The sequence below is a fragment of the Sparus aurata genome, chromosome 22, assembly GCF_900880675.1.
Source record: "Sparus aurata chromosome 22, fSpaAur1.1, whole genome shotgun sequence".
Lineage (NCBI taxonomy): Eukaryota > Metazoa > Chordata > Actinopteri > Spariformes > Sparidae > Sparus > Sparus aurata.
This window is the reverse complement of record NC_044208.1, coordinates 19144964-19168401: the sequence shown is the minus strand read 5'-3', so window position 1 is coordinate 19168401 and position 23438 is coordinate 19144964. Positions and strand designations below refer to the sequence as shown.

The window sequence follows — 23438 nt, the reverse complement described above, 5'->3', positions numbered from 1 at the left end:
TATGTTATCATGATATTAGTTTTGTTTATCGTAATTATTCCTTGGCCGATATATTGTCCAACAAAAAAACTGTTATTACTACTTACTTACTAGTTGTTACTGTATTATTTTGTATTTGAAGTTTTGCTGTGTTTGTGCGCCTCTCTGACGGTCTGTTAATACACACTTTAACTGGTTAAATTCTTCATTTAATAGACTAATCATTACTCATCAACATCCCTACTGCTGATTCTACAACACTTTAGCTCCTCCAAACACAATTATCTGCTGGTGCTGCTGACTGTAGATGACTCGCAAGACACAACTTGAAAACAACCACTACACAGAGCAAGGCACTGTGGGAAATTCTCTAAATCTGTTCCATGAGATTGTATAAACAGCGTCGCTTGTGTGACTGGAATAAACAGTCGCATCTGAGTCTCCCTCCCAGCCTCCGAGGACATAATGCCATTTCATAACAAAAGCCTCTTCCCAAGTAAAGAGGGTTCATCATCAATATCCTGATTAGGATTATAGTAGAAGCCCCGTGCTAATCAGTGACAAGAACACTCAAGCTCTGCACACTCTGTTGTGATTTTGGCGGTTTAATGATCGAGGGGAAAAAATGGCGAGGGGGGGCTTTGATTTCTAGACAAACATGTTTAAAAAAAATAAGATGCCCCACATATATCTGCTGAAAGGGAAGCACTAGACTCCTTTGTTGCACAGCTGATGGTGGAAAAAGGGAGGAGGTGATGTTTATGTATGTGGGTGTGTGCAGGCGTATTGTAATCAAAGGAGGATCAAGACAACAAAAAAAAGGAGAAGAGCAACACGGTAACAACATATGTACAGACATGTCTTCCTGTCCTCTTCTCTAGATCGTTTTCCACACAAAGCCCAAACCAGAACCTTCACCCTGAGCAGAATGTACAATATGAATGGCCACTTTACATAACAATCGACATAAGCCCGGCTACGGGATTCCTGCATGACAATGAAGATCGTCTCCGCACATAATCGCTGCCCTCAACTTCCACTGGCGCATTGTAGTCTACTTCCTGAGGACGCCTAAGTACGGCTGCCACTGGAGTCAGTAAAGACCTTCAGTCCTCTTCAGAGAAGTATTAGCAAGGTAATCTACTTCTCTGATTCAACTACTTGTTCCACTCGAGGTGCATTTTTATGGATTTTGACCAAGTATGGTAGAAGCGAGGACGTTGCTTGGGTTGGGTTGCAGTTACAGAGGCGTAGGTGAGCCAACCTGCATTCAACTGATCCATAAATGGAGTGAGAACCAGGGATGGATGATCGAGCTGCAGGGGCTGCTGGGAGAAGAAGCCCGGTCGGTCCTGCAGCCCATTGTTTTGGACTGACAGTGTGTTTCTCATCTCAGGAGGGGAATAAAACAATTCATTCTCCAGGCCATGGACATGGCTAAGTGACCATAACAAAGACTCGTATCACAATACAATCCGCCTGGGAGACGCTCAATGCCAAGCGTTCCCATGCTGCTGTCCACATACATTTCCTAAGTGGTCACACTCGCTGCCATATAGAGATTTGAAATATGAGCAGGATAAAGTGATGGGAATTATAGCCGGATCTTACGACCTTGCTGCTCTCCGAGAGTCAGCGCATCATTCTTTTTTCTGTTTTTATCGAGGATGGGTGGTTACCATCTTAGGATAATGGATCAGATTCAAACTTTGACATCAGACCAATATAACTTCATTTCCTGTGTGCAGACCAGCTCTGGCAGGACAAAACTGCTGGTATCATGTACTTAAAGCTTCAATATATATGAATCTTTGAGAAAAACATAAATCAATCAACGGTGCTGACATTTTACCACTGATTTATGATGTAGAGAAGTTTGCATGCTAACTAGCTAGCCTCAGCACATCTCGGTCCAGCGCTAGCAAACACACATCTGGTACAGACTGCTAACTGCACGGCTAACTGAGCTAACTAGCTAATGGCAGCCACCGTTAGAGGCAGTTAGCGGTTACTTATTTTGAATGTGAATTAAGACAGGTGGTCAGTTCTTACATATTGTACCTTTAATGTCATCGATTGTCAAACAATACACGAGGTAAATTGGTTGGACTGTATTCTCTTTGATTTGGTAATGAAATCACTACTTTGATTCATGCAATGCTTAATATCCTTAAAGTAAATGAGAGTAGATTTAGGGATTGTTCACGAACAACCCATCATTAGGAGGATAACGGCCCCCCCCCAAAAATGCTGAAAATGATCCTTGATTGTGCTAAACTTCCCCTCCTGGAAAAGTTTTAAATCGGCTGATGCATCTTTCAAGAGACAAAATTCAAGTGAAGCGTTTCCACGCCACACTCTGCCCTCTCCACACAGACGAGCACTTCTCTCAGCCGGTCAGCATAATCTTCACAACTCGGCAGTCACCCTTACATGGTTTATGAAGTGACTCATGATCTGATTGCTCCTGTATTAATTATTCAACTTTTAACTGTCTTGGAGCGTATGTAACAGGAGTAACTGCCTCACACTCAAGGCTGCAAACACAACCGTGTACATGCAGATGAAACCAGGTTATCATAAATATATCATGGGTGTGATAGCAGAACTGTTGTCAACTCAAACGAGAGAGGATTATTAATAACTGTTCACACAGCCTAAAGATTCCCATCACATATTTCCCTTCTCTCTGTCTGTCAATCCAGCTCCGTCTCTGCTTGGCTTTTCTTCCTATCTGCTATTTTTTTCTGTCTGTTTGTCTGCCTTGTCTGACCAACTGCCTGTCTTTATCCCTCTCCCTCTGTCGGTCTTGACAAGTCTGGCAGTCTGTCTATTTGTATTTCAGTTTGTCTTCCCTGTCTGTGAGTAAGTGAGAACTGGGTGAGGATGTTTGGTGGAGCAGAGAAAAATTCCTCATGCATGACCCCTCCCCGCTCAGGCTTGGACAGCGAGCTGTCAGTCGGCCAGTTCATTGTTTGGGTTTTGTGTGTGACATCACCTCTGTGCTGTGCGGATTCATCGAGAGGAGGTGATTTACCGGATTAACGACACTTCCCCTGCAAACCAAAAGGTCACGGCCGCTGCACGTTAAGCGCAGATTATCAGTCTGCTTAGGGCTGGTTAAAAAAAAAAAAGATATTAAGATTTACTATAGCGATCACAATCCAATATCTATATTAAAATCTTTTTTCACACTAAAAAGACCCTGTAGACAAGGCCAGATTAATCCTAACAAGACCTGAAAAAACCTGAACATGAACTTCTCGATTGAAACCCAACATTGGATTAAAGATACAATGCAAAACTCAGGCAAGAACAGCCATTTGAAATATCAGCATAGAGATTTAGTTGTCTTCGTTACTCCATTGGTTAGTTCACATAGTGTAGCTTTGCTAATCAATGAGGACATGTGAAGTATGGAAGCAGATGAAAGAGAGCAACAAACTGGTAATAGACAACTTTCTGCTCAGTGTGGTTGTAAAGACAAATGGCACCATCCACTTATGGATGAGTCCCCTTTATTTCTTGCTTTTTCTGCCACCGGGCTTCATTTTTTTCCCACAGAAACAAAGTACGAATTGCAGCACACAAAGCACATCAGCCATTGCACAACCCAAAAAAGATAAAGGCGTTGTTTTTCTTGGTTTCTATTCCCGGGTCACTGTGGAACAACTGGAACAACTGGAACTCAAGACAAATGAAAACATTCTTTCTATTAGATCAGTAAGTAACAAAACCTGCCTACTTATTAATACAACCGGGTGGTTTCCTTTTCATAGGACGTCAGCTGGATTCAAATTGGGATTCTTATACTTGTTATTTTGCTTTGGACAGTCACTGTCGGTGGCAACCATTTGGTCTTTTCCACAGTTATACTACAGGGAAAAGCTAAGAGGCGGTCATTTGAAAAGTTGTCTCTTTCCAGGTTTAAATACCGCAAACTCTATAATGCGCCTGAGACTGTGGAACCATCTCCTGACCCCCAAAATCTGCTGACATGCTAACATGCGAGCGGACAAGAGTTGAGTCATAATATGCAAAGCTGTTCTGTTCTGTTTTGGTTTTAAATCCATACTTATTCCATGATACAACCTAGAATATTCAAATGCTCATAATGAGCTTCCATCGTAATATTTCCTCAAAGGCACCGGTGTCGAAATAAATGCTGATTTAGCCTAATCCTCCTTATACAAAGCTGAGTCTTAGAAATCTGTCACTTGACTGGTTACATAAACTAGTGCCTTTCAGGAAAAGTCACACCCGGCCAGCTGCGATGAAGACAAGCTTTCAGATGTTCAGGAACGAGGCCAAATTTAATTAAGACCAAGCTTTTCTGATGACTTCGTTCACACGTTCAACTCAGGCCAACACTGTGCAACACGAGCCCTAAGACTAAACTGAAGTTGGAAGGATCTAAGATCCTTGGACGATGGCGCCAGGCCCTCCGAAGGCCAACTCCCTTATGTGAACAAGAAAATGCTGTGGGACCAGAGATGATACTATGCATTTCCAAGATTTGCCTGGGAGAAATGCTTTAGAGAAAAATTCTCAAGGGCTATTAAAGTAAACAGGGGCTGGTTTGGCACGGCGTTGGACGAAAGATCTGCTGACATGAAAATCGTGGTTTTGCGGTTCACCCACAGCAGATGAAGCGGCAGAGTGCACATTTCAGACACTGACAAAGAGGTGACCTCAGATGGCTACATGAGCATCCCAAAATACAAAAGAATGTATAGCTACGAACAGATGGTGTTTGTTCGAGATCCTCAAGGTCTTTATTCTTGCCTTTGCCCCTGTTTGGTTATCTTAACACTCTCCACTGAGGTGGATGCACACCAGAGTGGTAAACCATTTTACACAAATACTCAGTTTATACAGTATAATTCGCTGTCCCTAGAGTTCACTCTCTCTGTAAATCTTAGGTAAGCTTCCATTTGGGTGAATTGAATAATACGCTGCAAGGTTAACCCAAACACAAACAAACTTGACCAGACTTTTCTCTGCAGAAGCCACAGGACTCTGTCCCATGCTGAAGCTTTAATGATGTGGGATGGAGATTCAAAGGCCAAAAAAGGGGGTTTTGGAACGGACTTAGCAGTCACAGTGGAGTCCCTATTCGCCCCTGCATGAAGCCGTGTGGCAAGCGATCAACATTCGATGAATAGAACAATTAACTTTACCATGTACAGAGGTCAAAAAGCAGTAATTAGTGCGATGAACTCCGGCGCTCCATACTGGGCATGTCTAGATTGATCCACTAATGATGACTCTGACTGGCTGGCTGCGGCCCATTTGGACAGAACTGCTACAGTCAGCTTGACTTTCTTGTCAGAGAAAACCAAGTAAAGAGAGAGGAAGATAATCTAACTAGTATTTTATACTAATTTCATGTTAGCTTATACTGCACTTTCCTCTGTGCAGGAAATGTGAATATATTCAGAGCTACAATTGACCATTTTTGCTGTCAAACAAACATGAATTGGGTCATAACCTTTGCCACCGGCAAATGTTCTCAACACTGCCCTTTGAAATCGGTTTTGTTTCACACAATAAATATTGGACCCATAAATCACTGGCCCAATATTGAGAATTTGTAATATTGGCTATTCAAAGTTCTCGCTGATGTACAAAGCCAATAAATGACTTAACAAGTGCAGTATCTACACACCCAGATGCAGTAGGCGGTGGTGACGTCAAACTCTTGGAGAGCCAAACATGTCATCGCGAGTATGAGTGTTTTTAAAAAAAAATTTTTTGTTGCTGTTTTTTTACAGTTTTGGACGAAGACAACACGATTACAATGTGCAAAATGTTTTACAAGGGTTCAGAGAAAAGCCTACGAGTCTGCAGAGCTATAGAATATCAAATCTTCCACTTTTGCCCACTCCATCTGAGCCGTTCTGACCCTCAGGATTCTTATGAGCTACATGGTATGAAGTCCTTTTGAAATACAAAAATGGGAAATTATTGGTTATCTTGTTGTTTTCGGCCATTAGAAGCAGGTAATCCTTGGCAGGTAATTAGTTTAGGCTGGGAAAAAACAGGTAGTGCATCCCTGCAAACAACATCCTTAGTAACAATGGTGCAAATGTGGCCTGGTTCACTAGAAAGTTAAGAAGAAAAAGACATTTTAAAAGAAAGCAGATCAGGAATCACAGCTACTTTGTTGGAAAAGGGCCCAATTAGTATTAGTTATCTCCATCAGTATTCACTTACACATACACATATACACACACAAACACTAAGCTTGCCACACAGATTAGCATTTGTGTCGGAATGTGCTGGAGCCATTACATGTTTTGTAAACGCTTATGATATTACAGGCGGTGAACCGCACAAGACAAAAAGTATACCTGCGAGATGCCGCCGCCGCTGCTTTTGTAAGAGAGTGTGTGCGTTTATACGCGAGTGTGTTTGTGTAGGCGTGTTCGAGGAATGTAGTAACTGCCAGGTAATTAGGGTTCACATTCAGGTATGTGGAGCCGCAGGGAGGTTAAAGCAAGAGACAGACAGACAGACACTCAGCGGTTTTAGTATGGCTCAATCCTCCTGCCAGGAACAGCCACTACAAAAGCACTCAGGTAGGGACATATCGACACCGGTGTGGTCCCCATGATCAAAGCTTTCAGCACAGCCCTGCCCTCATGCCTTGGAAATGGACCAATTAGGCATGGGGGGGGGGGGGGGGGGTTGAGAGTTAGTTGTGCCGTGTTCCATACACCAAGCTGGCAGCGGCTTCAGACAAGGTAATTATACACACTCTGCCCGTCTGTCTCTCTAACACTCATACCCACTGCTATCATGCCTCACTCATCTCTCTACACCCCTACATTATATCCCGTAAACACAGTCCAAGATAATATGGGCCGACATGAGCCAAACTGTAGCTACATGTAGGACAATTAAGCTCTTTTGCAGGTAGCATCGCTTTAACCTCCCGAAACTGCTTTTAGAAAAGAAACAGGTACCGTGAGGGGGACTAGCAACCAGCATACATCTCCCCGTCTTTGCGCTGATTTATGGAGCCTGCCTAAGCCTCCTTCCATTCATTTGAATATTGTCACTGCTCGTTTTTTTCACTCCTACATTGGAAAAAGGATTATTTCATCCAGATTGGGCCAAATCTGGACACAGGGCTCGGGAAAGATGACTCAGAATTGCTTTGTCATGTTTTTAGGAGATCAGAGTCTTACTCACGTAAAGGAGCTTAAAACTGTCTAGTTTGTTTTTTTGCATCTCGTACTCACACTCAAGGAGATGACTAGTCACTTTCACAGCTGGATGATTATTCAATTGTTTTAATTAGTTGAGTAATTTCAGAGTTGAAGTCGTGTATAAAAACAATAAATACCAAACATTTGCTGGTTTTAGCACCTTAAATGTGAGGATTTGCTGCATTTTTACAGTTAATCAATTAATTTAAATAAAATGAGAACATTTTCTGCAATTACTGGAGAAAATGTGTGTAACTGCTGTAACGACCCAATGGTGCCAACAATAATCAACGTAATAATGAAATAGTAAATTCATCACAAAATGATGTGTTCATAGAGCATCGCACGAAGACTCATTCAAATCAGACATCACATTTCAAAGCAGCGTTGGCAATTGGATTCTGACGGTTCTAACCAGTACGCCATTTGAATCATATTCGCTTCAGCAATTACACAATAATGTTTGGTTTTGAAACGATTCAAAATTCATGTTTACTGTCACACTGGTTGTACAAGTACACTGTAATATTGAGAAACAGAAAAGAGGAAAAAAATATATATAGAGGGCATGAAAATAAATATAAATAAAGCGTAATAACACTTAAGGGTATAAAAGCCATAAAAGACATGAAGGTATAAAATGTATAAAAAAAAGGAAAAGTAATCTAGATAATGCCTGGACTTAAATCGAATAAATAATCAAGAGAGGAATCAATTCTGAAACCCATCATTAGTCGCAGCCCTTCAAATGATGCAAGATTAAATTTAACCTTTAGTAAGTGTTTGGTAGAATATGGCTCGACCTTCACAGATTAATCTTGCTCATTGCCGATCCGACCCTTTCAGCACAATGAAATACATTTGGCAGAAAATCACACTGTATGAGAGAGCTGCTTAACCAAACAGCTTGAGCAATATTTAAAACTCTACACTCTGCTGATAGAATTATAGCATTATGCAATAATCCCACCCGTCGTGTCTGCTGTGCAAGCCAACCCAAAAACATAGTCGGTGAGAGATTACAGGACAAACGTATGGCTTGACGCTAAAACATCTCTCTCTCGCTCAGTCGCCACGTCAACTTTTAACAAATCCCCTTTAGTGCGACCTCAGCTTGCAGGGGCGTGGGAGCGGGAGTAATTAGCCTTCTAGGACTGTAGGGCGCACGCGACTACCTCAGGCAACACAGCGGGGAGCAATCCCTGAGATGACTGACGGCATGCACTGTATGCAACAAAGTGCGGTCACACATTTCTGACATGTTCTTTTTAAATGATCCCCCCTCCAGAGTAATCACTGCGAGTGGGGTAATGAGTGTGTGCGAGACAGAGATGTAGAGAGAGGGAAAACATGCGCGGATGTGTTGATTTGCGAGTGCGTTTGCAATCTGGTTCTTGACACAGACAGATGCTCAGGCCTGCTCTCGTGTCACTCTCCATCCTGTTGGGGCACTTGATATCTTAATTTACCCCCCATCTCCACTGTTCAGAGAGTGCTACAGCCAGGGTCATTATTGTGTACATGTACTGTAAGTGCAGCAGAGGGTACTGTTAGAATGATGGAATTTCTTGAGATTACTGGGCACAAGCAGTTACCAGCACTAAATGGTCAAGCTGATGAGGAAATGTGTTAAAACATCTTCTTTCTCTTTAAAGACACGAATTCCAAGAAAAAGAGGGGTGTTTTCCTCTCTCTGATTGGGAATAATCCACATGTGGAATCACGCAAGGAACCGTCCTTGGGCCTTGAGTCTTCCTACAGCTGATTAACAGTGACGGGACAAACAACTGGAAACAGGTTGATTATTTGACTCTGCCAAAGACGTGGATGGCCCAAGTACACCTGTGCTCTCCAAGAGATCCGCAACGGTCTAAACATCTGGGTAAAAAGAGCACAGTTTTCCATGTCACTAGTATGAGACATACACAAGTCCTGCCCACTCTCTCCATTGATCTGAACTAACGGTAAGCATTTGAGACCATCAAAGTCCTTGGGGGTCACCATCAGGGTGACTTGGCTTCAATCAACAGGAAGCTTTTTGCTTCGGTGTCAGAGACCTGGATCTGGTTTCAGTCTACACAAACTACGTGGATCCAAAGGCAGCACAGAGTAAACAGTCCCTGTCTGGCACAGTGCCCTGACTCCAGACCAGTCAAAACAGCTGGAAAGCACACAGAAAAGGGCTTGTAAAACCATACTTGGCCAGAGGTACTCAGGGTACCCAAAGGCTCTGTGCACTCTCTGATTGTGCACCCTAGCAGAAAGATGCACTCAACTGTGTCTTGGCTTGGCCATAGTGACTGGCTTCTACACCTCGGGGAAGGCGCTGAATGGTCTCGAGACAGGGCAACTTAAACAAATCGAACCAAGAGATACAGGAGATCACTGATATGGTCCCCTATATGGTCAGAATCCTAAATGACGGTGGACTTTTGTCTGTTCTAAATTATTTGGTCTATTCAATAATGATCTTTAGGGGTAAGAGCAAGATGATTCACTGTTCTAGATTAAAAAAACTGTCTTCATAAACCTCGAAAAATGCTGTAAGTTTAACAAACACAAAAACAAAAGTCATTACTCATATTCATCTTGGATAATCCCTCCTGATGGGGTTTCTATGAAGCCAAGTGCAATTGCAATGGAAACCAGTTCTGGTTCACCATGAAACTGAACACACACTCTAAACGCTATATACTGAACTGACAAGATCACCGATCTTAGAAGTAGATAGACTTTAGTATTGATGACGCAGCCTGCAGTCCCTCCTGAAGGAGATACTATGTGCCCATGTAGACAGGCTGTCTGGAAGCTGCTGAAACCTTGGACCGGAATAGCTCTGATAATGTATCTGTCATGAATGTGTGTCATCAGGACCTGTTCCCCAACACACTGTGGAAAATGAAATGGCCTGCTTTATTTAAAGCTGTTACCATGACTGCATAACGTCAAGTGAAACACATATACCGTGGCTCGCATATGTTATTTAAATACAACATACTGCATCTCCAAAAGGCCGGAGGGAGTGACATTTAAACTGCCGGGAGCATAAATAACACATTCAACAAGAATTGAATGTCTAAATGTTGAGATTACTGTGGTTTGACAGCTCCCGTTAATGAATGGGGGAGAAAGTTCAGTTCGGTGACGTTGTGTTGAATCGTAAGTTGGAGCTCTGTGAAATGTCATCTTCTCTAACCGAGTTCACATGTCCGGGGAATAAAAGCAGCCTGTTGATCATGTGAGAAACAGCACAGTAGGAGTAAGTCCCCTCTCACCCCGGCCTGCTGAAATGAGAGAGCCAGCTGCAAACACAGCACAAAATACAGCTTTCCCACATTTGCACATGGTCCCAGGAGATGGGTGGTCAAGTCTTTTCTGAAGGAGAGACGGACAGAAACTCCCTCAGTACATGACAAAGAAGATGAGAACCGTCCAGTAAATGGATATGTCTCTGCAGTGATAGCGCTTGAGGAAGTACGTGACGAGGCTCCTTTTCCAGTTATTGTTTTTGGACCAACAGGAGCGCAGATGTGCAAATTGACTCATGAATTATTGCGCACACTTTTTCCTACAGATGGGAAAGTGATCTCATGCACTTGAGACGACGGACTATATCGAATGTAAGGGTTTTGACGGTGATTGGCCGCGGCACTCGCTGAGAACTGGGAGAGTGTGTGGTCCATTTTTTTTGTTTTTTTCATTGTCTGGCCTGAGATCACATCAAGGCTTTGTGTTCAAGCCCAACAGGCCAAAAGGCAGCTAGGTCGGAGGTCAGAGCGATAGCCATCAGTCCTCACCGCACCCAGCTGCTCTCCGAAGAGATAAATACTGGTACTTGTAGTTTATACTTAACACAGATGGTTTAAAAAGCTCTAAACACGGGTTGTTTAAAAAAGAGCCACTAAGTGAGAGTGTATGTCGCTTTTTTCCATCTGATGGGAATGAGATCTATGCCTTTTAAGTGCTCCATGTAACCCCACTTTTCTATATCGTAAACAGCAGCTCACTTTCCTAATTGACTTTCTCCATCCTCTCAGGACAATAGAGGCTGGTCCTTGACTTCTTTATGACTTCCCCTTTATGAGTCCGTGTTTGATTATGCCTTCAAGGAGCCCCTTAATAAAGACTAAGCAAACAGAGCTTTCAGCAGAACACATGGAGAACTCTGAGGCTGTCTGCGAAAAGGCTCTCTCTCCCTTATGGCAAAATGTCAGCCCTATAGCATGGGACATGCTAAAAAACACAGGCTGAATGAGAAAGCTCATAAAAAGCTTTCCACTGAGACGATGTTTTTCATCTTATTTCAGCCATACATTAAGATGAAATAATGGCTTTTGGTTAGAGTGTATTTCATTCTACGGCAATATCCCATTCATCACATGCATACGAAGTGGTAAACAGAATGGATCCAATGCATAACACTGCAGCTTGAATTTAGATCAGCGCTGCTAAAGTTGTTTTCGGTCCAAATTCAATCATCTGCTTTTACCCGAGCTTTACTGTACTACAGATTTGTGTGGATCAGCTCAGTCCTGGTGGCAGAATAAAATATCAGCACTGTATGTTTCTGTAAACTATACATATGTTTAAATTTGTAGGTATCATGTGTTGTTTCATGTTAATGTTGCATGTAAATGAGTTGAATCATGTTGGCAGAGTGTAGGGTATGGTGGCCTCTAAGCCACTGACCACTGTTTGAGACTGTGTTTCAATATTTGCCCTTTCAAGAAAATGAAAAAAAACAAAACCAGGTATTTTTAACAGGGCATCAGGACAATTCATGCTGTGTTTGTGGTGACAAAACAGGTGTTTTTAGGGAGTCAGGACATTTCAAGTTGTGTTTTTGAAGACACAACCGGGCATGTTATTTACAAGATATCAGGTCATTTCCAGCCTTGTTTGTAGCTACAAAACCAGGCTATGCGAATGAGACGTCTGGACATTTCTAGCCATGTCAGTGGCAACAAAACCTGGCATTTTAAGCCTAAACGTGATCAAGCACAGCAGAATCACAACATAAAACAGAACACTGAGCCTAGAGAAATGTAAAGCCGCACATTTGAACGTAAACGTGGTTTGCAGAAACAAACATTTATCCTTGTGACTGGGTTGCACTGCAGTGGTTGGCAATTTGAAAACTGGGATTCCAACACATTTTATTTCGCTGACTGGAATTTTTTATTTTTTTTTTAAAAGGGTAAACTGTTCAAATTATTCTTACACTGAGCGTTGGCAGTTGTCCAATCAGCCTTAGAGCCCTCAACAACACTCAGTGGGCCAACAGAGGGTCATCTTAGACAAAAATTCTCATTTCCTGCTGGGCGAGAGTGCTGGAACGTTAATCAAGATGAAAGGCCTGAATGAGGAAGTGAGGTGAGTGTTTGGCATGTAAGGTGATGAACTTCCTCTTTTTTTCTTTTTTTCTCTTTACTGTAGACGGCTAATAACACAGTCAGTTAAAAGCTGCCCTTCCTTCTGTTCCCCCGCTTGACTGACAGAACACCTCCAGGGTTCATTTCTTGCATTCTTAAGGCTGGTTAAGCTGCAGGCCTCTCACAGTTCCCACCCACCGCATCAGCTGTTCTGTGGGAGTCAGGGAGAAGGCCTTGGAACATCCAACTTGCCAATCGGTGTTGGAGAGAGAGGCTCCCACACCCATGCACCAACCAAACTGAGTTGAGCCAGCAAAAACAATGTGCCCATCTATTTAAACCCCCCCCATCTCTCTCTCTCTCTCGCCATGACACCCAGGGTTTTATCACCGACGCATCGGCACAATGCTGGACACTTGCCTCCGCAGCCCGTTTCAATGGACGGAAATTGGGAATACAAAAACAGAGCGGTAGTGAAAGGACATGTGGCTCCATCAGCTCCCATACAAACAATGGAGAATCTCCCAATGTTTAGCTTCCACTTCCTCCTGAAACACTGCACTAACAATGAGGCGCTATTATGACTGAGCGTGTCTGCTGTGTCCAGGAGCTGCCTCGGGATGAGTCCGGGATAGAAACACATCTTCAAATTGTTCGGCTCTGGGCAAAATTACTCAAAGACGGAGCAGGTATTTCTTTTATAAGATTAAAGAAAAAATCCCCAGAAAACAATGGAACAGAAAAAGTGATAGGAAACAGAAGCGAAAATGGAATTGGATGTAAAAACAGAACAACGGTGCGTGTTTGAACACTACAAAAGCCTTCAATTTTAATTTTATTGAATCCAAGTGAAAGTTTGTCTTGCAGCAAAGACATGAAAAGAAAACATAACAGATTAGAAACCGTGTTTTAAACATACATCATAAAGGGATGACCCAAATGCTTTGAAGCTTCTACCATTGCCATGGTAACTGACATCCAGCATTCAAAGGAAGACGCCGCTGCTGCGATGGCTGCACCAAAAAACTGGCAAAAGACTGATCAGAGGAGTGAGAAATGGAGCTTGTATATACCATTAAAAGTAGTCTCAAAACCTTGCTTGTCAAGTTAACTTTTGAGACTTTGGCTGATGTCTCCCCAAATTGTCCTCGTCCCTCATTAGCCTCTCATTATTAGCACATAGTTTAGAGGTAAATGATGACCACAAGTTTGACAGCTCGCTTCAAGGATTGACGGGAAAGTGTCATGGAAGTTTGGAAGCTGCATAAATGTTAGAATAGTATTCGGAAGATCCAGTGTTTCCCACACATATAGTTTACTCGGATGGGCAACTCGAGTATATTTGGGGACCCATTTAAAAAAATGTTACAGGCTACTTTTGTTGTTTTCAATCCGTCTGCGAGAAGGACGCCATCCTCGATCGATTGAAGAGGTTAAATTAAACAAATGTAATAATTAAATTAAACACAGAGATCTCTAGCTTTTTGAGGACCATCAGTGCCAACCCCTTGTACAACAAATTATGAATCTTAACAAAAATATAGAATGAAAGCACTTAAAGATGCATGATTAGACTCTATTTCATTCGACTTTATTTATCATCTGATACTCAGTTGTTGTGCTTTTTTACGATTTACGATTACAATCGTGAGACCAGAAACCAGTGAGCACCATTTCAAGTACCTCTCTGAAAGCCGAAACAAGGAGCAGACGTACTTGACAAATGGCAAAAAAAAATGAAAAAGCAGATTGTTTTCAATTTTCGAGCAAGCTTCAATCAAACGAACAAACTCAACACTGGCTGTACTGACTGTACACGACTGCAGTGCATTCATCGACAGGCAACCTGGCAGCGCCATCCTCTCTGCTTACATTGTTCCCCGATGAGAGATTCAAAAATGTGCAGCCCGTGAGCACAAGTGTTTGTTTACATCGTAAGAAATAATACTCTCTCTCAGACAAGGGGTCTCTGCGGCCCTGATAAGGATCGTGGGTATTTATTACACTCAGTAGAGCCCTTTCGGTGAATTGTTTGATAATCCAGTGCACGCTAAAGGGAACTTTGAATCTTAACGCTTATATCGACTATGCATCTGGCAGAATGACAGAGTCAGAGCGGCCGTCCATGAAAATCCCAGCGGATTGAGAGTGCAGAGGACAGTTCAAATGCAGATGGAGATCTCGGTTATACTATACAATGAACGTCCCCCTGAGACTGACATTGTGTGTCCTGTAATTGCCCTGAGTCTGCCTCTGGTCTCCAGTCTCCGCCGGGGGTGACATCTCGTCTCAAAGGCAGAGGGAAGGGGTGATATTGTGCGGGCCAATCACGGCCCGGTTAGTCAAACCTCCATCAGCTAGTCACAGCTCCATCTCCTCTCACTCCTCCTGAGGAGAAAAGCACTGGGCTGGAGCCAATTCCAAACTACAGGGTTACACACACACAGACACACACACACATACGCACACACACACGCAAGGAGAGAGAAAGACCTTGACCTGCTCATTCTCCTCCCAGGCTTCAAGGCCAAAGCTTTGGCTCTAAATAAATACAGCCTTCAAAGGGAGAGATAGTTTAACCCTCTGGAACCAACACTTTGTTTCAGCCCCGGTTCCACAGATAATCCCTCACAAATCCTAAATCTCTGTGGGATTCACAGTTAGCCAAAGTGGCAGAAACATAGTCTACAGACAGAGCTTACAAAACATGCAAAGACTGGGATCAGAGCAGGCGTCGGCTCGAGAAGCTAATTTGGAAGCAGGGTCGACGATATCAAGGCTGGGGTCCGATAAAAAAGGCGGGCAGAGTCGCGATGAATCGATATCCCAACACGGACGCCATGCTTTCTGGAGCCGTTTCTGTTGGAGTGGCAAGTGAGACAGAAAAGCCGTTGCATGAATATGCAAACACACGGATAATCCAACTGACACACAGGGCTGTCACCAGGATTTTTCGAGCTATCGGGCTCTTTTAGTTTGATCCCCCACCCTCGGTTGGAAATCAGCCTTCAGCAGAAAGATCCATACATTTTGCATAATTACTCAGAATGACTGTTTCCGCCTTCAATCCTCAGGCTCATTCTGAAAAGAAGCAGATCAACCGTCTCTAGATGAGATGAATTAAGTGTGCACGTTCCTGAGAGTCACGAGGAACATTTCATGAAGGGGGGCCCTGACCCTGAAGGACTAGAGGACCTCAAGTCTAAAACAGTAATTCCCCTCGGAGATGATATCAGAAATACAGGCCTCGCTGAATTAGGATAATAAAAGTGCCAGCATTCAAAACAAGCTTCCTAACCATGTGCTCATGCAGAGATAAGGACCGGTTTGGTCTCTTCTGCTGACAAACAACAAACCCGCTTTTTGCTCTAGATTGCTATTATCATTTTAAAAAAACCTGCTGCGTCAGGGTTCTTCGGCTGTAAACAAGACTGCATGTAACGTCCCCAGTACAAACTACAAACTACACGACCTCAGCGTCCCCACAGACACGCCGGTCAGACAGCCTCCCTGTATGTAAACAGCAGTCGTTCAGCCGAGCCCTCTCAGCTGGTGGGGCATATGATTCAGACACTTCTGAAGAAAAAGGTCACTGTGAGCCCTGTGAAAACAAGAGGCCTCCTCACAGGGCTGCATACAGCCAACCCCAGCTGGGCGCTCTTCATTTACCACCATCGACAAGCCCGTCAGCCATTCGTCAACGCAAAGAGCCAGGGCTTTATGCGCCCGTGGGCCCGGGTTGATCCACCCCGCGCTGAATGCTGAGGCGAGTCGGCGGACAGGTGAGGTCAGAGTAGATTAATAATCAGGGTGTAAATCACTCTCTCCCTCCCACCCCCCTGCAGGAAATCACAGACAGGTCTCTCTCTCTCTCGCCGCTCTCTGCTTATCGATCCGCTGCAACTTCATTCCCATCATTCACCGTGACAGCAACCACTCACTCACACTTCTCGCAGAGTGCAGCGGGGTTAGGAAAGAAAAAAAAAAAAAAAACGTTCAGGCACCACATCGGTATTTACCTACACAGATTAGCCTCTCGCCTCGTTTTGGTGTGAGACGCAGGAGATGCCCTTTAAGAGATGCGCTCTGACTGACTTGACTGACTGGCAAAAATGATGGATGATGTGAAGCAGGTGACAGCCCCTTTCTGCTCCATACAAACACCTCCGGCACATGCAGAAATACTTTCCTCCGCGCGTCACTCGACCTGCTGCATGTTTAGTCTGTATTTCTCCAGTGTGGAAGATTCTTACGGCTATATCTAAATCAGCTGTCATATTCTCACCGAATATGATGAATACTTATACTTAAAAAGGGCACTATGTGGTTTGGGGGAAGGAGTTCAGACTCAGAAATATCAATTTTCTTCCATAACTGAATAAACGAGCTGAAAATAAGATCCCCAGAGTAGTGCTTGAAGCTAGAAAGGTGGCAGGGTCCACCAGTTACAAACAAAGTACAACACTGTGAAATTGTGTTGTGCTTTAAGGTCAGATTGTTTATCTAGTCCTGGAAACACAGATAGTTTGGGCAGTCGATGAATATATTCCCCTTCTGTTAAAAACGACATACTGCACCTTTAATCTTTTTTTCAAAATACACACATTTTCAAAAGGAGACATCGGACTGACTGACTGTTTAAGTGGGATCATTTTGCAGTGTGTGTGTGTGTGTGTGAGTGTGTGTGTGTGTGTGTTTGTGTGTGTGTGAGAATTCAACATGTTGAGACATCTGACAGGTGATGGTCCCTCCTGTGCCACGTCCTCTTACCTTGTTAGAATAGGGCGGCTTGGCCAGGTTGATGCCGTCTCTGATGAGCTTATCCCTGATCATGATCTTCAGCTTCAGTTTGGGGTAAATCACCAGCTCCCTCCTGTTGCCCAGCGTCAGGTTCCTCTGCGCGCCCATGTAACCGCCGTTGCGCCCGACCTCGGTCCAGGACTTGGATCCCCGCAGCTTGGACTCGTACTGATCCACCATGTGACTGGTATAAATCTCGGCCGCGGGTGGCATCGGCTCCAGGGTGAAGTACAGCCCGCTGGCCGTCTCCTGGGCTTCCTCTCTCAGCCTCCTCACCGCGTCGTGGATCCTCTGCCTGTGGTGCGGGATGTAGACGCCGATGGCATCCAGGTCGGGGTCGCCGATCTGCTTGCACACCTCCAGGTCGTCGTATCCATTATCCACAAAAGCCTCGACGTACTGGGCGAGCTGGAGGGTCTTGAGCCACTCGAAGACGATGACAGGTCCGTTGGTTGTCATTTTGGCTGCTGCCTTGTATCGGCTTCAACTATGAGAAGAAGACGCTGGAGTGATGGTTACTTTCCCGTCCGGCGTCTCAAACGCATCATAGGACTGTTAATAATATAACCAAATTAAAAATGTTTTTTAAAAAATGTGCTTTCAGCCAGAGTGCGGAAAGTAAACTGGATTAAACAATTGTTGGATTATCCATAGCAGAGGGTTTGGTTACCATGCCAGCCCTCGTGAGTCCGCGGCGTTTTTAAGACATAACAGAGCCGTGTGACAGCCGACACGACTGCAACACCTGTCAGTATTTACAGAATAAAGATCACTTGGCACAGCTTTCAATTCCCAGATGTCATTAACACGTCCGTGGTGACCATACCATGCGCACACAGTGGCAGTGGCTTCTCTAAAGAAAGAGGAAATCTCAAACTGCTGTCAGATTCCGTCCGTTACGCACGGCAGCCGCTGCGTGCACCTTGATACAAAACCCCAACCACACACACACAATTCACGGATTAAACCCAAAGTCCTTTGTGAGACGATTCGAAAGGAAACAAATCCAAAACGACTGGCTGCGAGGAAAAAATGTAAAATGAAAGTCCGACAGCCGACCGCGCGGTTCCGTCTGCGTCCAGCCGCTCACCAGTCTGCGCGCAGTCCGCTTCCCCGCAGCCGGTACATCACCACACTGGAGCTGCAGCCAACGGCCAACATGCTCGCTGTCGCTCCTCCACCGTGCCGTCCACGCCCCCCTCCTCCTCCTCCTCCTCCTCCTCCCCCCAAAAAAATCTCACTGTGCACGTTTAAAAATAGTGCGTCCTCTCTCTCCCGACTTGTCACGCCGCCTCGGGGCGCGCAGCGGGTCACCGGCTCCCCCACCTTCTTGGACAAAGTTGAGACAGAAAAGCGCGCGTTGGAGCGGCCGCGCGGTTAAAAAAAAAATGAATATCTAAGCCGCCGGGTTTGTGTCACATTATGATTCCCCCGCACCTTTCTCTCTCTCTCTCTCTCTCATACACACACTCTCTCTCACTCATTCAGCATTTCCACGCTTTGTTTTTTTTTTTCTCAGGACGCATGGGCTCCCTCTATGCGGAGACCGGGGAACTGAAGATCTGGCAGCACTGCAGCCTGATGTAATGGGAGAAGCTCGGGCCATCCATTATCTATATGATCAGACATTTCATGCAGCTTCTTCTTTTTTTTTTGACTTTACAGCTCTTGAAGAGTCCAGCTGTCTGGATCAAAACTCGCACCACCCCAGATGCCAACCACGAGACGAGCAGAAAGAGACACTAAAGGCAGAGAAGAGAACTCGGGCAGATGATACTTGCTTGAATAAGACCTGTCCACTCTGTCCGAACGGATGCCAAGCGGGGCCGGTGCTGATGCATGCTTCGTCAAATGCGAGCTGACAGCTTGTTAGGGGTCAGTTCGATACAATCACCATCTCGGCTTCCAGGGCTGGAAGTGATTTGCCTCGGCCCATTATGACATGCGGCGGGGGCCCGGAGGTGGAGGTGGTGGTGGTGGTGGGGGGGAGAGAGTGGGGAGGCATATCAAGTCGGCTGCTTTTGGAGACGAGGTGTTAGAAACATGCCAAAAAAAAAAAAAAAAATCATGTTGTGGTGTCAGAGGATGAGTGTGGCTCCTTCGTCTCACTCAGACTGGTGTTGGTTGACATTTCTCTGTGGTTTACCTGTCTGCAGCCGTCACTGTAATGACTCAGAAATGCTCAATTGTCCCTCATCCTCTGTAAACACCCATGTAGAGCAGTTTGACTGACAGTAGCGATCGGGGGTTAAACGTGTGCAGAGTGCGACGTGATGCATTTAGAGCTTGCACTTGCATCGCCATTGGAATCTGTAATCAGGAGTTGGTTGGTTTGCGAACAGATGCAGCGAAAGTATCCATGCTTATGTGCTCTAGAAGTTAACAATAATGCACACAGTACCATCTAAAGGAAACAGCGAAAGTAAATACAAAAAAAGACATACCTCTGGAGAAGAAAACAAAACACAGTGGCATTACCCTTTAATCCTCACCCTGAACACAAACCTATCACTTTTATTCCCCTCTCTAGTATATAGGATTAAACATTCACATGGCCCCGCTCTCACGATTGTTCTTGGCTCAGACATGTCATTAGATCGGTTACAGGAGCAGGGGATTATGGGAGCGGAGTGACAGATGGAACAAGGAGACTGGTGGCTCTATGGTGGGGTGGACTCGGAGAGAGCCCGCTGGCAGTGCCAGGATCACTGCGTTTCCACTCTGCTGCCCCCGGGGCCGTGGAGTGCGACCAGCGGGTGCAGAGGGAGGCAAAGGGTGGCAACCTGACACAAGTGTCTCACTGGCTGTTTGGAAACACACAGGACTGTTTGTCTGAATCACATCTTTTTATGGAAAAGTACTTAAACTTAGACTTACACCGGTACTTTGATGACTTTTTTTTTTATGAAAATGTACTAAATATACTGGTTTGTCAGATTAAATGAACTATAACCACAAATTATAGTAGAGATAAGGGGCAGTGGTTCCCAGCCTTTGTACTTTCGGATCCCTTAAAGGTAAAGTTCACCCAAAAAGGAAAATTCACCCTCAGGTCGATGAAAAGTTTCGCAATCCACAAAACATGGCTGAGGCGTCAGGGCAAAGGTGTGTCAGCATTCTCCTAAAAAACAACAAAAAAACGTAAAATAAGCCAAAATCTTTGCTGTTAGCCACTAAGCTAAGCGTGTTAGCGTACATCCTGTGGGCTTGGCTGCATGTCAAGAGCGTAAATAGCATCATTTCTAATCAGTATGGGAGCTTCAGGCTTTTGGAGACTTGGATAATGCTGAACGAGCAGTATTACGTTTGATTTTTCTCAATTATTTTCATGTTAAAAAACAAGTCCACTTTAGTTGTTTGGGAGAATGCTGCGACACTCTTTTGACTTGAAGCTCCAGAAACGTTCTGTTGACCATGAAACTTCACCAGAATTTCCATCTGCTTGTGGGTGAGAAGATAACTGAATTTTTTGGCTTGACTTTACCTATAAACTGGCAACAGACAAGTTTTCTTTGCTCTAACGTATCATTACGTGGTGAATGTTGATTGCACTAAAATCGCCATTTAGAACGGTTTCCTGTAAACTTTGCCTCGAGTATACATTTTTTGGCACAAAATCTCCTGGGAAATATTAGACTGGCTGGTGATCCTGTCTGGTTGGCAGCCTGGCACCATCTCTGTCCACTCCCATGTCTCCGTTATTGACTAAATGAATGAATAAACTCGAGTCGTTGGTAGTTGCTGCTCTGAGAGAAACAGTAATGAACTTGTTGTCATTGCCACAGCGGCACCAACCATAGACCCTTTTTTACGATTATCATATTAACTTCATTAAGCAGGAAGAGCACCGGTGTGACCAATAACGTTAACAATGGCTCCGTTTTAATTAAGTGTCCCAGAAAGTCATGCACATTATCAGAACACTGGATCCAGTTCACCTTGATACGTTACAATGTCTACTGTTAAAATGAGTAAAAAATAGTCAATGTGTATAACATTAACACGCAGCAGAACATCATATTTTAGAAGCTCCAACCAAAAAATATGGGGCAATAAATGACTTTAATGACAAAATCAACTGTTATCCAATGATTTTCTGTTCATAAAACTCATTGTCACCTTCTAATTATCTCAGTTCTTTAATGTTTTGCTTTGATACACACTGCACGATAGATTTTCAATTCAGCAGGACAACTTAACACAAGTACACTCTCATACGTGTTGAAACTGCCTCAGAGTTAGTGCACGGACATTAAAAGGCAGTCGATGCCCATTTAAAGCGACAGGCCCATTGCTTTTTTTTCCCCTTCCGTGCGTAGCCGTGTTGCCCGGGAGCCAGAGGACCGCTGCCACATCAATAACACCTCAATAACCAGCTCTTAATATTATCTGAAATAGGCAGCCCAGAGCGCCGGCGCTGGTGAATATGAATATGTTGGCGGTGAGAGTGCACATTAGCATTGTATCATCTGGTAAATATGTATAGGCTGCTTTGCCCGCGTTGATTGAAGGAGTGTGACTGCGGCGGGTCGAGGGAAGAAAAGCTCCAGTGGACACAGCTGGAAGGTGAGAGGAGACGGACACAGGCAGACAGACAATAGCAGCCTCCGCTGACAGCCCGGCTCTCTCTATGCTAATAGTCCCCGCTCTGTATTTCTGCCTCTGTCTCAGAGGGAGGACTTGGGTATTAGGAGGTGGGGATTTTTCTCTGGGCGAAATTTTGAGCTCCTCTCCGGCTTCAGACGGCTGGGCTGCACCTTTCGAGACCCCAATTTTGAAATGCTTTGAAGCAGAGAATGGCTTCTGTCCACCTAGATGCAGAAGCACCGCGGAGGTCATAGATGTCGGTTTCTGGGTCGAGGCTTTGGCGTGAGGCTATCTGTCAGCCCCTGATAGATATGTAGACTCCTCTCCCAGCAACACATCCAGGGTTGCACGGAGAAAACACAAATCATGCTTCATGCCTCGAATCGAATGTGTTCCTGCGGTGGATTTTTGGAACAGCACGTCAGCTATTTCTGACCACTGTTTCTGCGGATTTGCTGTCAGGTTTTCACGGTGCCAAAGGACTATTAAATACAAATGTATGATTTTAAAACCAGTGTGTATGAAACCATAAAATTGCACACAATAAAGTGGAATGTATAATTGGTTTTTGACTTTCTCTCCTCTCTTGTCTCTCCTTTCCGTTACAGATTTGGCTGGAGACGATTCTGCCGGGAACGGCCAAGACTCGAGGAAACAATCGGGGAGTGAGCCGATGATTGCCCGTGATTGCTCCGGATCACATTCTGCTTCATGGAGAACAGTAGGTAGAATTCCAACATTCCCAGATAACATGAGTTCATGCGCTGGGAAAAATTTACCCTGAAAGTGAACCCCCTCGGAATCCTGCATGAAAACACAAAGACAAATTAGGCAGCAGGAGAAAAACTAAAAACTTCAGCGGCAATTATCATGACGAGTAGTTTTGGGGTGAGCCTAACTAAAATCAACACTGAATCCATGTTGTTTATTGCCCTGGGATGCAATTAAAAGCAAAGACAACAAAAACTGAATGACTTATTTTCACAGGCTTGGAAGAGAAGGAGGATGGTGGTCCGGGGCGATCGGTGGATTCACGCTCAGCCTCCGATGGTGAAAGAGGGGAAGGAGCTTGATCTGTCTTTATGCGCTTTTAATTACAAGCGGCTGGCTGGGCCACAACCTCCTGAGACCAGAGGTGAAGCCGGAGCATCAGGACCAGCTGCCATTCCGCTGGCAGCTCAATATCAACCTAAACATCCCCCCGAAACCCACAGGGGAGAGGGAGGAGGGTGAAAGATCGGGGTTAATGCAGGGATCACATGTGTAAGCATATCAGGCACGGACACCTGCCAATCACTGGGGTGGAGGCAACAGGTCGGTTATCTGCGTTCCAAGGCGATAATATTCCTCTGAGCGGCGGCTGGAGCTAACTTCTCCGCTTCTCCTGGGATGTGGTTCAATAAGAGCAGCGGGTGGTGATGGACGGATCTCCGATCAGACAGAGGAGGTGATTACCGTCATCGGAACACACAGGCTGATGGAGTGC

General features: G+C 44.6%; 1 protein-coding gene and 1 long non-coding RNA gene across 5 annotated transcripts in view; one reads left to right on the top strand and one right to left on the bottom strand.

Annotated features, from left to right (window-relative positions):
* sash1a (SAM and SH3 domain containing 1a) overlaps nucleotides 1-18679 on the bottom strand; it is a 184525-nt gene extending 165846 nt beyond the window's left edge. For 3 of the 4 annotated variants that reach the window (XM_030404406.1, XM_030404407.1, XM_030404413.1), the window contains exon 1: nucleotides 17336-18679. In XM_030404406.1, coding sequence (XP_030260266.1) covers nucleotides 17336-17824 — 489 coding nt within the window. In that variant the 5' untranslated portion in view covers nucleotides 17825-18679. The remainder of the gene's footprint in view (nucleotides 1-17335) is intronic. The other variant, XM_030404410.1, reaches the window with a different exon arrangement.
* LOC115573577 (uncharacterized) lies at nucleotides 18674-23026 on the top strand. Its single transcript, XR_003982305.1, has 3 exons — nucleotides 18674-19240; nucleotides 22561-22673; nucleotides 22940-23026. It is a non-coding gene; the product is annotated as an uncharacterized LOC115573577 (long non-coding RNA).
* The last annotated feature ends 412 nt before the right edge of the window (nucleotides 23027-23438 follow it).